The sequence below is a fragment of the Sesamum indicum genome, linkage group LG10 (genome assembly GCF_000512975.1).
Source record: "Sesamum indicum cultivar Zhongzhi No. 13 linkage group LG10, S_indicum_v1.0, whole genome shotgun sequence".
NCBI classification, from domain to species: domain Eukaryota; kingdom Viridiplantae; phylum Streptophyta; class Magnoliopsida; order Lamiales; family Pedaliaceae; genus Sesamum; species Sesamum indicum.
In genome coordinates this window covers 11884649-11897348 of record NC_026154.1, presented here as the reverse complement: position 1 = coordinate 11897348, position 12700 = coordinate 11884649, and the positions used below count along the sequence as shown (strand labels likewise).

The 12700-nt window shown below is 35.6% G+C and overlaps 1 protein-coding gene across 1 annotated transcript in view; it reads right to left on the bottom strand.

Annotated features, from left to right (window-relative positions):
• The window catches only part of LOC105172784 (DNA polymerase zeta catalytic subunit), an 18450-nt gene continuing 11840 nt past the window's right edge, over window positions 6091-12700 (bottom strand). Inside the window, exons 13-16 of the mRNA XM_020697414.1 lie at window positions 9243-12697; window positions 8734-9037; window positions 7169-7783; window positions 6091-6365 (exon numbers count right to left, since the gene is read on the bottom strand). Of these exons, the coding sequence (XP_020553073.1) occupies window positions 6192-6365; window positions 7169-7783; window positions 8734-9037; window positions 9243-12697 (4548 nt within the window). The 3' untranslated portion in view covers window positions 6091-6191. The remainder of the gene's footprint in view (window positions 6366-7168; window positions 7784-8733; window positions 9038-9242; window positions 12698-12700) is intronic.

The following is a 12700-nucleotide window of genomic DNA, read 5'->3' as shown; positions in this document are numbered from 1 at the left end:
ATAAAACAAAACAATATACTATAGGCTAAGTATATAAAGAGAAAACTGAGAGGGTGTAAGATAAACTAAATTGGATCCTACCCTTGTCATTTACTTCAATTGGCTTTGTGTGGTGACTTCCTTTTAACCAAATCTTCCTCCACGAGGTTTCAACCTTTGAAACCCTTTATCGTCCACGCCAATCACCAGAGATCTTCTTGTTCTTGTGCTAGCAAGGCAAAGAAAGGAAAAGAGAAAATCAAAAGAATGTTATGACTTGACAGTTTCAATTTTCTTTTTCGTTCCTTCTTTGATTCAAAAAAAGCAAGAAAAATAAGATGGAGAGAGCAAAGGAGAGAGAGACCATGAAATTTTGTTGAATTGGGGAAGCAAAAAATGTATGTGTGTGTTGTGTGTGAGATAAAAAAGTGTAAAAGTGTTTTAACCTGGTCACAACTTTCTAAATGAAAGACTAGCTTATCCCAAGTCTCCATCCTCTCAATAACCTCAACCCTAGCTGAAAATTTCAGCTTTTAAAGGGCAAAATTTCGTCCCAAAAATCAACCAATATCTCATTTTGAACACACAAGGTCAAATTGGATCATGGGCTTGATCTAAAGTGAACTAGTCTCTCATAGATCAAGCCAGTGTCAATGGACATAAATTTGAATTCAATTTAATTTTAAATCCATCACTTTAAATCCTTTATTCCGATTAAAGACCCAAGCTACTCTCTCATTTAATTTTTGAGTCCAATCAATAAATTAAATCAAGCCCACTAAATTAAGTCAATTAATTTAAAAGGTCTAAAACCTAAAATTGACTAATTCAATCAGTAATTTTTTGTAAAAATCCAACCCATAGATTGATACATAAATGATCCAATCATTTATTTTCTCTCCAAGAAATTAACTTAATTCAATTAAATTAAGCTCTATCTTCCAAAATTAATTTTAAATTAATTCCATCATAATCCGATGATTGGGGTGTAATTCTTTATATCCACCCTCAGCTAGACTTGAGCGTGCTTGACCAACATAATTAATTAAATCTAATTTAATTAATTATTTTTTACTATCCCATAATCAGAAATAACCTATTCCATGGGTGATCGTCTAGCAACAACCCATGGTACTAGAGACTAGGTGAATTATGCGTGAATATTTAGGCTCTGAGTTTCATACGGGTACGTTGCTACTGTGAATTGTCTCTCGGTCTTAGTCTAGGGCATGAAATTGGGCGTCGGTTCGCATCCTTAACTAGGCATCTATTCTTCATACTCGAGATGTGTTTACTCTACTAATCGTTGTAGGAAATCCTTCCCACTTAATCTATCGCTACAGTAAAAAGTTTCAAGAGTCTAAACATCTTAGAGTGCATAGGAGATCTCGCTATCACAATATTGATAAGAGACAGATTCTTTCTTAGAATCCACCGTCTTTGCTACATACTCTAACTATATTAGACAAGGTTTATGATGATTATATTTCATGATACAATCATCGCTCGCCAGATCCAAGAGACAGTCTTCGTATGCGTGCGACTGCTATGATTTCTCAAGTCCGAGGACTAATCCCGTACTATCAAAACTATGTCATACCGACCATGCCCTTAAGGCTTTCATATGACGATTGCCGCGAGTCAGTTCAACCAGTTGACTAGCTTATCAAGTAATCAACTAAAAAATTGCATAAACGACCTACGTCTTCTACCGAAGAAACACAACTGTAATACTTAATGCAAGTCTCTATAGGACTCTCAATGCCCGATTTCGATGTCCTCGACTTGGAACATTTCAAACCGATCCTTAAAAGTTGGTTTTATAGCTATCAAACCTATGCGCAGCCCAACTCCACGGGTTTAACCTTTCAGTCTGTGGACATTTCATTGTAACATTGAACATTGTTCAACTTAAGTGGTAAGCACAACAAAACATAATGCCAGTTTGAGGAACTCTTATCATATTCATCAATTAAATTATTTTGATAAAGACTGTCAAATAAACAACCAGTCCTGATCACATATTCCAACAATATATTGAGAGAGAGACTATTTGGACATCGTATATATTGGGAGAGTGTTGTGATCAACTCATTGATATCACATTTGCGTTTCTATATCTCTTTGATCATAACCATGTACCCTATTTATAGTTGTACTCAACCATATCTTTAAGAGGAGTCCATATCCCAATATACATTTGGAGGACTACAAACTCTATCTTAGATAGGGTTTATATTAGAGGAGTCCCGATCCCAATATTAAGTTGGAAGGCTTCAAATTTATATCAGATATGGATGCATATTTGGTCATAGTCCACAAACTCGGCCTGATGTTCAACACCTTCCACTCATACATATTTGACTCAATTTCTCAATCTCATGTTCATCCCTTCATACAGGAACTGAGGTATGCGACCAAGTGAGAAGGAACAGTGAGAAGAGTTATATTAAGTCATCACCAAACTAACATAACCCTACAACTCAACATCTCGTTGTATACACCAAAATATATGGTTGGACTTAATCAAGCATCTCTAGATCCGTCAATGGATAAAAACAGGGTTAATTATTTTATTATTATAAAAAAATATATAAATATAATTTATAAAAAATGTATAACATGTTTATAACGAGTCGTGGATCACATCCACAACTCGAGCAAAAAATTTTTTTGGTTAAATTTTGACCATGTCATGGATGTGATCGACGACATGGAGTCGTGGTTGATGTCCATGTCAACAACGACTGTCCCCTTTTTTAATTTTTTTGTTTAATTAATTATATTCAATTAATTTTTAACAACATGTTGAAATTCAAAAAATCATAACGTTAAAATTATATTAACTTAAAAAACAGTAAAGTATACAAATATAATAGTGTATATTTTTTTATACAATTACAAAAAAATACAATAAACTATACAATTATTGTTGACAATCTCTCACCGACGCATTTGATTGTGTAGAAGAATCTCTTTGTTGGGTTTGTCGCCTTTCATGCATTTGCAGCCAATCCATCTCGCTGTGAATACGTGATGTTTGATTTCGACTAGGGCGTGTAGAGATACAAATAGTAATATCGTGGACCAACTCAAATTTCGGGACATCCCAATAATCTTCGGAATGCATAGGTTCAAGTGACTTAGAATATGTATTCCTGTAAGCCATTAAATCATAATAATCTTTCACTGTTGATGCAACATTAATCATGTATGCAGTGCATACCTTTTGAGCGTAACTGCAGAGAATACCAAAATGAGTCCACTTGCTGCATGAACATTTTCGGTTGCAATTTTGACAATATGGATATTGAGTCCATGTCCATGCTGATGTCTTGTAACAATCGAGGCGGACTGTTGAAACTGATGGTATTTGGTGACAGTATGCTCAACAGAATTTTGTTGCCAACGTTTGACATATTGTATGTAAAATCCATCCATAGTTGGTTGTTGGGCAACATTACAATACTCTTCGCTAACCTCTCATGAAAATAATGGATAGTACATTGAAGCAACATCTCAGCTAATGCTGTCAACGGTAGGCGGCGAGCTCCTTTCAATATTTCATTGATGCATTCTGACATGTTGGTCATCAAAATACTGTATCGCCATCCACCATCATGAGAAACTATACATTTTTCCTTGTTAATCTTGTCTAAGAATTCAAACGCGGCTAGTTTTTGTCTCTTTATCTCTTTCATAACTCAATTGAATTTTCTGATTTGATATCAGAGCCAGCTCTCCAACAAATATCCTTCAACACAATATTTTTTTTAAACGATTGTCGAAATTAGAACACACATGCATCAAGCAATTACGGTGCACGCCGTGAGGTGGCACAAAATCCGAACTTTCACCGACTGCTTTAATGATACTAGGGTGACGGTCAGAAATAAAGCACATTCCACGTCGCCCTCGTATAACATTTTGTTCAATTGTCTAAGAAATCACTTCCAAGATGATATGATTCTTCATTGACAATTGCAAAATCAAGGGGGAGAATCTTTTGATTTTCATCCATGGCAGTTGTAATTAACATTTTTTGCTTGTACTTTATGTATAATGGGTCTCATCTATACTGATAAGTTTGCGATAGTATTGAAACCCTTTGATACACGGTTTGAATGCCCAAAAGACCTATCCTAGCACACATGCACTGGTTGACGGTTGGAAGGCTTTGTGTTCCCATTCACAAATAGTTCATGGATTAAATTTTTGGAGAGCTCCCATGTATTTGGGTACCTTTCGAACTGAGATCTCCCATGTGCCGTGAAAAATTTCACATACCATCTTTAAAGTGTACCATGCCTTTTGTTATGATATATCACAATTTGGACAACATGCTTTATTTTGTATACCCGTGCCTCTCGCATGCGAAGCGAGCGCTCTACCATATGAGCTACACCCCCTTACGATGTGCACCTTCTTATACTTTATATTTTCATCTATGATCTATTTTTCGTGTTACACCGATAATGATATTGTTAATATTAATAAAATGATAATAGTATTAACGATAAAGTCAATAAAATCCATTTGAACATTTATATTGAACTCAAAAATTTTTAATAGTTTATTTGAAGATATAAAAATGATTAAATGGTAAAACAAAAAACAAATATACCCTTCCATTTTATTTCCATTCTAGGAACAAAAATACTTTGAAATTTATGTTCACAACAAATAACTGGAAAAGAAAGAGGGATACACATTCCGGTTTAAAAATATGTTTTATGCACTTTCTCGTTTTACTTTTATTTCCCTCCTATTCAACCAAACAAGGCATCCCTCCTATTCCACCAAACAAGACAAAACATATTTTGGTATAAATTAGAACGAATTCGTCATATGTTTCTCATAACTACAAATATCTCTCATTATTTAAAATATTATAAGTTTTTTAAAATTAATTATTATCTAACAAAAATATAATATTTATAGTTTTTCAAACAAGAATAAATACTTATAATTCTTATAAATCTTAGGGAAGCCGTTGTAACTAACCTTAAATTTTATAAATTTTGGTTGCTGAATTTTTATTTCATTAAAACCGTTTTTCATATTATAAAATGAAAATTATTTGTCCATGTTGTAAATTATATTTATAATCAATTCGCACTTCTACTAGATTCAGTTATAGTCTAGCCGAGTGCACCATCAAAAAACCAAAAATAAATAAATAATGATGCCACACAAAAAATCTTTTATCAAGAAAATAAATTACGATAAATACAGTTCATTAGATTAAACAAATTATTTATTTATTTTCCACCGTAAATTATTTATTGGGTAGTGAATGGTGAGACCAAAATATAGTAAAACTTCTATAAATTAATACTTTATAAATCAATAAATTTTCTAAAATAATAAAATCTTTCGATTCCGACTTGGGTCTTTATATAAAAAATCATCAAATTCGATAAGATAATAATTTTTTGAAAAATCCCTTTATAAATATTAGGTCCCATTAAAACTCTAAATTAATAATTCATAAATATTAAATATAAACTCTGTAATGCTTTACGCATTTGATCGATTTTGCCATGCCTTTTAGATGAGAATACATGATTGAGTGTTATGAATTATTTTATTTCCATATTGAGATTTATATAGTATATATTTCATTCATCATGCATGGATATACTTAATTAGTTATAATAATTATTCAAGTGCAACAAATTAATATAAACATGTGTATTTTAAGCAATTCCAATGAATTGATACATGCGTCCATAAATATAGTAGTTCATTGTATATAATGAATTGATATTATACATGAATATATTTAATTAGTTACAAAGAATTGGTTGATGCATGAATATAATCAATGGAACATATATGAATTCATTTATTTTCAATACATATGTATTAAATTTGCAGAATTTAAAAAGTCTCTCTTTTAATTAATAAAATATTAATTTATTGATAAATTAATATCTCTCCAAATCAATAAAATTTCATGGTCCCAAAATTATTAATTTATAGAGGTTTTACTGTAGTAACTAATTTTTGTCGAGAAAATATATATTAACTAAAATAACCTCAAATGTATTTATTTATTCAACAAGATAACTATTTCTTTAACCAATTAACTCTAAAAGTATTCGAGTATGTTTGAATAGCAAGTATATATTATTAAGATACATCAATTTGTACAACACACACTATAATGACAATAAGTCAGAAGCAGAGAAGAGGAATAGAGGGCAGAATTAGAACCAGTCTACCATGCATTTTGGATAGAAACCGGTTCTTGCAGCAACTTGAGACAGTGACTGCAATTCTTTCTGAACTTTCATCCTCTCGTAGAAAACAGAGCATGCCAGTGATGTGCATTTCACTCCACTTTCAATGACCCAATCTCCACCCCCACAGTGTCTACATATCTGCATATAACAATACAAAACCATGGTAATAAACAAGAATTCAAATATACATTCTGTTGTCTATTACAAAGATTGATCGCCTTCTCACATGTAACAAATCCATCCATCGATAGAAAAAAGTTGTGAAAAATTGGGTAACAAAGAGAGAATAATTGCAGCTTAGCATGTTATAAAGCGAAGAGCAATAAAGGCACTCGTAGGAGATGAAACTGAAATAGTTAACCATTTTGATAAATGAGAGAAATCGACGTAGGAAGAGAGTTGACTGTCCATGAATAGTTTACTAAATGTGGAGGTAGCACACGTTTTTGGTTTGATGAGGCTGACTTTGGAGATTTTATGCATTTAAAAGAAACTAAAATAAAGATTGCTTAAGTTACACAAATTGAAAAATATAATGGCAGTGTCTACATTAGGGTTAATTTAAGCACTAATCACACTTTTTGTTGAAAATAAACTAAAATGAGTATTTGTGATTTAGCCTATGCTTTTTAAGCCAAAAGCTGTAAGTTCCTCTCACCAACTTCTAGTACTTGGTAAAACTAAAAGTACTTAAAAGTTTGTCCCTGACATTTCATGCCTAAACACTCCAACTTCAGTTTTTATCCCAAAACATTCTATCTTCATTTTTTTTCCACTTCTTACTTACCTTGTCAAACACTACCAACTTTTACTACAGCTAAACTTACAAGTTTTTTCCCACCACAAAGCAGAAGTTTTTGCAAACAGCCCCTAAGCAAATTATTACGATATTAGAAATTCTATAGGATAAGAAATATTCGAATATGCAGAGGTATACTTACAGCAGCAAGGTGTTGAATATCCTTTTCCAGTTTTGAAGTTCTTCCTGTCAAGGCCACAGCAACAGTCGTTTCATCCTTAGAACAGTTGGGACAAAGATGGGCTGATCCCTGTACTAAGTCACCACAGATGATACAATGTCTTGACGCATAATAGTAATCAATTCTCGTCCGCTGTGGATTTGGTGCAAGAGAATGGCGTTTGCCAATAGCTTCACGTCCTGGGCGGGGCATGTCTAGAAACCACTGGTTCAGATCAGCCCCAACAAGCCCAAATACTCGCTGCAAAGCTGGGATTATCTGTTTCCTAATGTAATAAGTATCATTTAACCGGAAAGGGGAATTGATAGCTAGAAGTTCATACGGATCTACCACCAAATCAACCAAACGAGCCCCAGGTTCACCATGGATCACCACATAAGGTATTCGCTCAGCATACCGAGGTTCTGCCCGCGGGTCAGCTCTCATTGATTTAGTGGCCACAATTGCAGCTGCAGGAAGTGAAGAAGCATGCACACTATAAGTGCCCAAGCGAACCTCCTTTGCGAAAACAAAATCCTGAAGAGAGACCCTGCCAGATAATATCCTTGTCCACTGACGCAGCATATATGCTTTGACCTGATCAAAGGAAAATCAGAAGAGGCTGTAACAATCACTGAAATTATCAACATTCTACATTTTTGAGTATTTTATCAGGAATATGTTCATCAAATCAACACCAATATACACTTGAGCTTTGTTCTATATTTGTACAAAAAAGTCGGTTGACCTGGCAAGTGAGTTTCACAGGCAGTTCATAACACAAATGAATATCTCTGAATGTTTTCAACCAATGGACAGAAGAAAATCCCGGTAGACATAGGATAACAAATTACAGATGATCAGCATTATCTACTCAGCTAGAACTGCTCCATCACCCTAAAAAATTGACATCAAAACAGAATCAATTTGTACCAATAAGAATCAAAGATAAAAGTAGCGAACATTTTTAGATGCCTTGAGTAGAAAGTTATTTTTCTATAACCTAACTAAGCACAAGCTTGCCCAACCTCAGTCATTTTTTTTTTCTATGTTTTGGTGTGCGCATCTGTCTGTTTATATGTATTTGTTTCAGTTAGTTCGCATTTCTCTATCTGTAACTATTCCTTTTCCTTTTCTTTTGTGGCCACAACACTGTAAAGTGGAAATATTTATGAGGGATTATTATGATTGTTATGGTAAAGTCATCTTATCATATAGTAATGGCCATCTTTTACCGAGATACCTGTAACAGGATAACCACTAATGAGTCTCACTGGTGGTGCGAATTAAATAAATGGATACTTTCTTTAAAGAAGACTTTTACATCATAGAGAAGGTAAATAATGGTTTCACACTTTCACTCGAAAGCTAAAAGTCAAGTTGCTGCTATCCTGCTATATCATGCCAATAGCTGACATGAAACAACATGCTTGCATGCCGCCTATCTGGTAAGAAATCTCATAAGAGCTATCTTGATCAAATGGCTTTGCCATATGAAGCAAACTAATCCAGACAAGATCATTGAGGAGGAAAAGAGAGCTCCTTACCTTATCAATATCATGGCTTTCAAAAAAGATCCTTAGTGATTGCTCCAAAGTCTTAGATACAGCCCCACATGTATCCCTTCGCACTGTCTCTATACCCTTAGCATCAAAGATTGGCTTGCTCTGATGTGGACTCTCGTAACTATAACCAACATATCTTTTCTTTGTAAGGAGGAAGCATGGGTAGTAAACTTTTTCCATTTTTAACTTGACAGGAGCTGGATTCATTTCAGTTATTGCTGATGCAATTTCTTGTCCAATTGTGAAAGCTTCTTTAAGAGAACGCCCTTTAAGGAGTACAAACATGCTGCACCAAATAAGAGAGAATGAATTATTTAGTCCCAGAAAACATAGATATGCACATATGAATAGATTTTTCATTCAATCATGCATGATAATGTATCCTATGCAGCAAAAATGATTTATGATGAAGTATTTCTTCTATTTCTAATGGACTAGTTAGAAACCAAAGATCACATCTTTTCGAAGAACTGACAAATAGAATTACACACCTATCAGTATCACCATAAATAACTCTGGCATTCCACTTATCATTTGAGTTTACAAATGAAATTGCAGTTTCCAGCGTTCTACGGCCACACTGCACGATACTGTCTGCAAGCTCAGCACAAGGCATACGTCCACTAAATCCAGCAGCTGTATAGCCATAAGTAACATTTGCTATAAGCTTTAAAGCAAGCTGTCGGGCATTTAATATCCTGTGAAGAACTAGCTGAGATGGTGACAATTTTTTCATTGCTTGTTTCACCATGATTCTGGTTGATAATATCTCTTCTAACAGTCTAGGTAGTATCCCTTTCCGAACTTTTGAAGGAACATAGGTAACACCATTAGGAGTGACCAGTAATTCACGTTTCAAATTGCGTAAAGTATTTATATCTGGTAAATATGAACTGACACCAAGGATATTTGGCCCTGGAGGTGTAATCTTTCCTAAACATGTACAAAAGCAAAGGTTATACGCAATAACCATTGATGGATAAAGAGATTGAAAATCCAAAACAATAACAGGATCTGCATAAAAGCTAGACTCCGGCTCCATAACAAGAGGTAAGCACTCCATTGCTGGTTGATTGGCAACCTGATGGCTTCCAGGGGAAATGGCTAGATAGTTCTGCGTATGTGCTAATCGCAGAAACATTGATTCAACACGGTACTGTGAACCTCGAGATAGTACTGAAAAAAAGTCAATACCAAATACTCGAGCAAGTTCTGATGTTCGGTTTATCATATCAAGCTGATTCATGATCTGCAAATTCAACTTTGCTCTCTCTAATGTATAACCAATTGATCTATATCTAGCTCGCCCAGGGCCACTTGAAAACCATTTTGTTAGTACCTTCGAAGGGATATACGGAATTTTTCGCCTAAGAACTGTTTCAGCTACGGCTTCAACTGTGTACATATTAAGTTTAACTTCATTCCGCATCAATCTCCAAACATTAAGCACAATCCTACCACCTACATGAACACCACTAGCATGTGTTCGACCCCACTCATCCTCAATTATTGTATTCTCTAGATGGACTGCATCAGCATTCACCGATTCAGAAAATATTTCTTTAACCATCTCCTTTTGAGAAGCTCTGGAATCTCCAGAAGCTACATTTATTTGAGATGGTGTTCTTGATATGTTATTTAGCAAACCAACACCTATATGTGCAGCCCTTTCAGCCAAAAACCCAAGGGAACCACTTTGAATATCCCAGCCCATTAGGACATCTGGATCAGAAGCACAGACTATCTTTGTGAAATGGTTAAACAATTGCAATTCTTCAGTAAAAACAAATACTTTCGACTCTGAAACTGCATCAAGATCCTTTTCAACATAAGCAGAATCACAACGCAGAAGCACGTGAGCTTCGAGCGTAGATTCATCATCCTCCTGAATAATAAGAATAATTGCATTGATGGCATCAAATCGAGGGTCAGGCCTCAGATCTCCTCTAGATTCAGCCAGGACCTCAATACTGAGCAGCGTTAGTTGCTGCCCTTGACCCACACTTGCTGGATCCCGAAAACCAATTTGACTCAAAGGAGTCAACCTCGTCTTTTTATCAGGACCAGATATCTGAGAGGTATCTTGTGAGCATCCAATTGACAGGTTTTCCTTGCCCTCATTAAGATTCTTAACTTTCACGCAGCAGCTCTCTTGATTATGCTCCATTCGCTGCTTAAAATTAGTCTCTTTATTGAACAAAGAAGCACACTCGGGCAAAGGGCAATTACTATCATCGGACTGAGAACTTTGTGAATCCACCATATCAACTGAGAATTCCTTGGATATTGGATGAAATGCTGATTGTGCTTCTATCTTGTGCCTCCAAGTATCAGAATAATCAAATGACAGCCACCTATCAACAGATTCCCTTGAAGGTGGCGACACTGCAGGTGTCAGCATTAATAAATATGACCCATCATTCTGATAAATGATAGGAACACCCATTACTGGTTCATTTTTATCAATATGTTTACACTGGCTAGGGCTGAGGCCCAGAAGCTCTTCTTCTTGGTGGTTCCTCATGAAAAAAGGGAGGCCACTATCTGTAGATCTTCCCTGAATGAATGTTCTTAAGTTATGCCCCCCATCCCCAAGCAACACTGGAGCTTCACTCTCGGGTTCATCCGTCCAATCTATCATCGGAGATTTCTTGGAGAAGGTCATACCAATTAGCTTTACAGTTTCGGCTTCCTTGTTTAGATTTTTTGATGTGTCGTAAGGCTTAGATAAACTAGCATTTCTTCCATGATCTGGTGAACTGTCAAACTGCACAAGAGTTGTTTCACTTTCAGTGTCCTTCATATCCTCAGTCGGATTGTCGGGCAACTTGCACACAGAGATTGAGGTCTGACATCCAGGTTCACTTTTCGAGTGATTTTTGGTAACAAGGTCACTTAGAGCTGAATTTGGAGTCACAGTACATGAACCCACAGCACCTGTTTGCAGCTCCATGCAACCAAACTCTTCACTTTTAATTTCTCTTTTAGAAACATGAGCATGTTCAGAGTTGCACGAACGAACTTGAAGGCACGGATCATAATCCACACAGCCATGCAAATATTGACCAGGATGGCTATCTTCAGAATCAACCTGAATAGCATACTCTGGATTTCCATTCTTCAGGAGATTACCTACCTTTATGCCATCCTTGCTGGATGATAGCGGCAATTTACCAAAAATAGGAGAATAAGAAGTGGAGGGTTTAACATTAATAGCCTCATTGCATGCCCCACCAGCAGAATTTATGTTCCTTTCATGACATTTTGTGACCTGATTTTCGACAGGAGGTATATGCAACGGTGAAAGGAAAGCCTCTTTTTCTTCCATATCACTCCACAATTTTGTGTCAAGATTTGTATTTCTTTTCTCACACTCAGCATCAGAGCATGATTCTGCTTTCCAATCTTCCACCGGACTTGTACACTCAGAGTTTTCAACTCTATGGGACCGCTTTCTCCTCATCAAATCCCGTGTAGAGCATTCAACCATCACTCTAGCTTGTTCTGTGCAACCCACATCCTTCGTCTGATCAACCTTTAGACATGGAATTTCTTCTGCTTCATTCCCAAACCAAGAAGTTCCTGAACCTTCTTTCTTCTCATTGTTACATCCATTCAAGACGGAGAATGTTTTAGGATGTGAAACATTATTCACTTTCTCAGAAGAAATAGGTAAAGAACCCCATCGAGGTCTTTTCCTTCTGTGCTTACAGACTAAGTCGGAATCTAATTCAAGACATGATTGGACTTCCAGAGATGGCTTCGCTTCACTAGTTTCTGCTTTGGGCGACTTATTGGAGCAAGGTGTTGATTGTACATCATCACCAGAACCATCCACTTGAGGTATTTTTTCATTTGACAAAACTTTGCTAGAATGATTATACTTGGCCAGGTTAAAGGCTCCGTCATTCAATTCTTCAAAGTTAAGCATATCAATAGAATCAAGAAT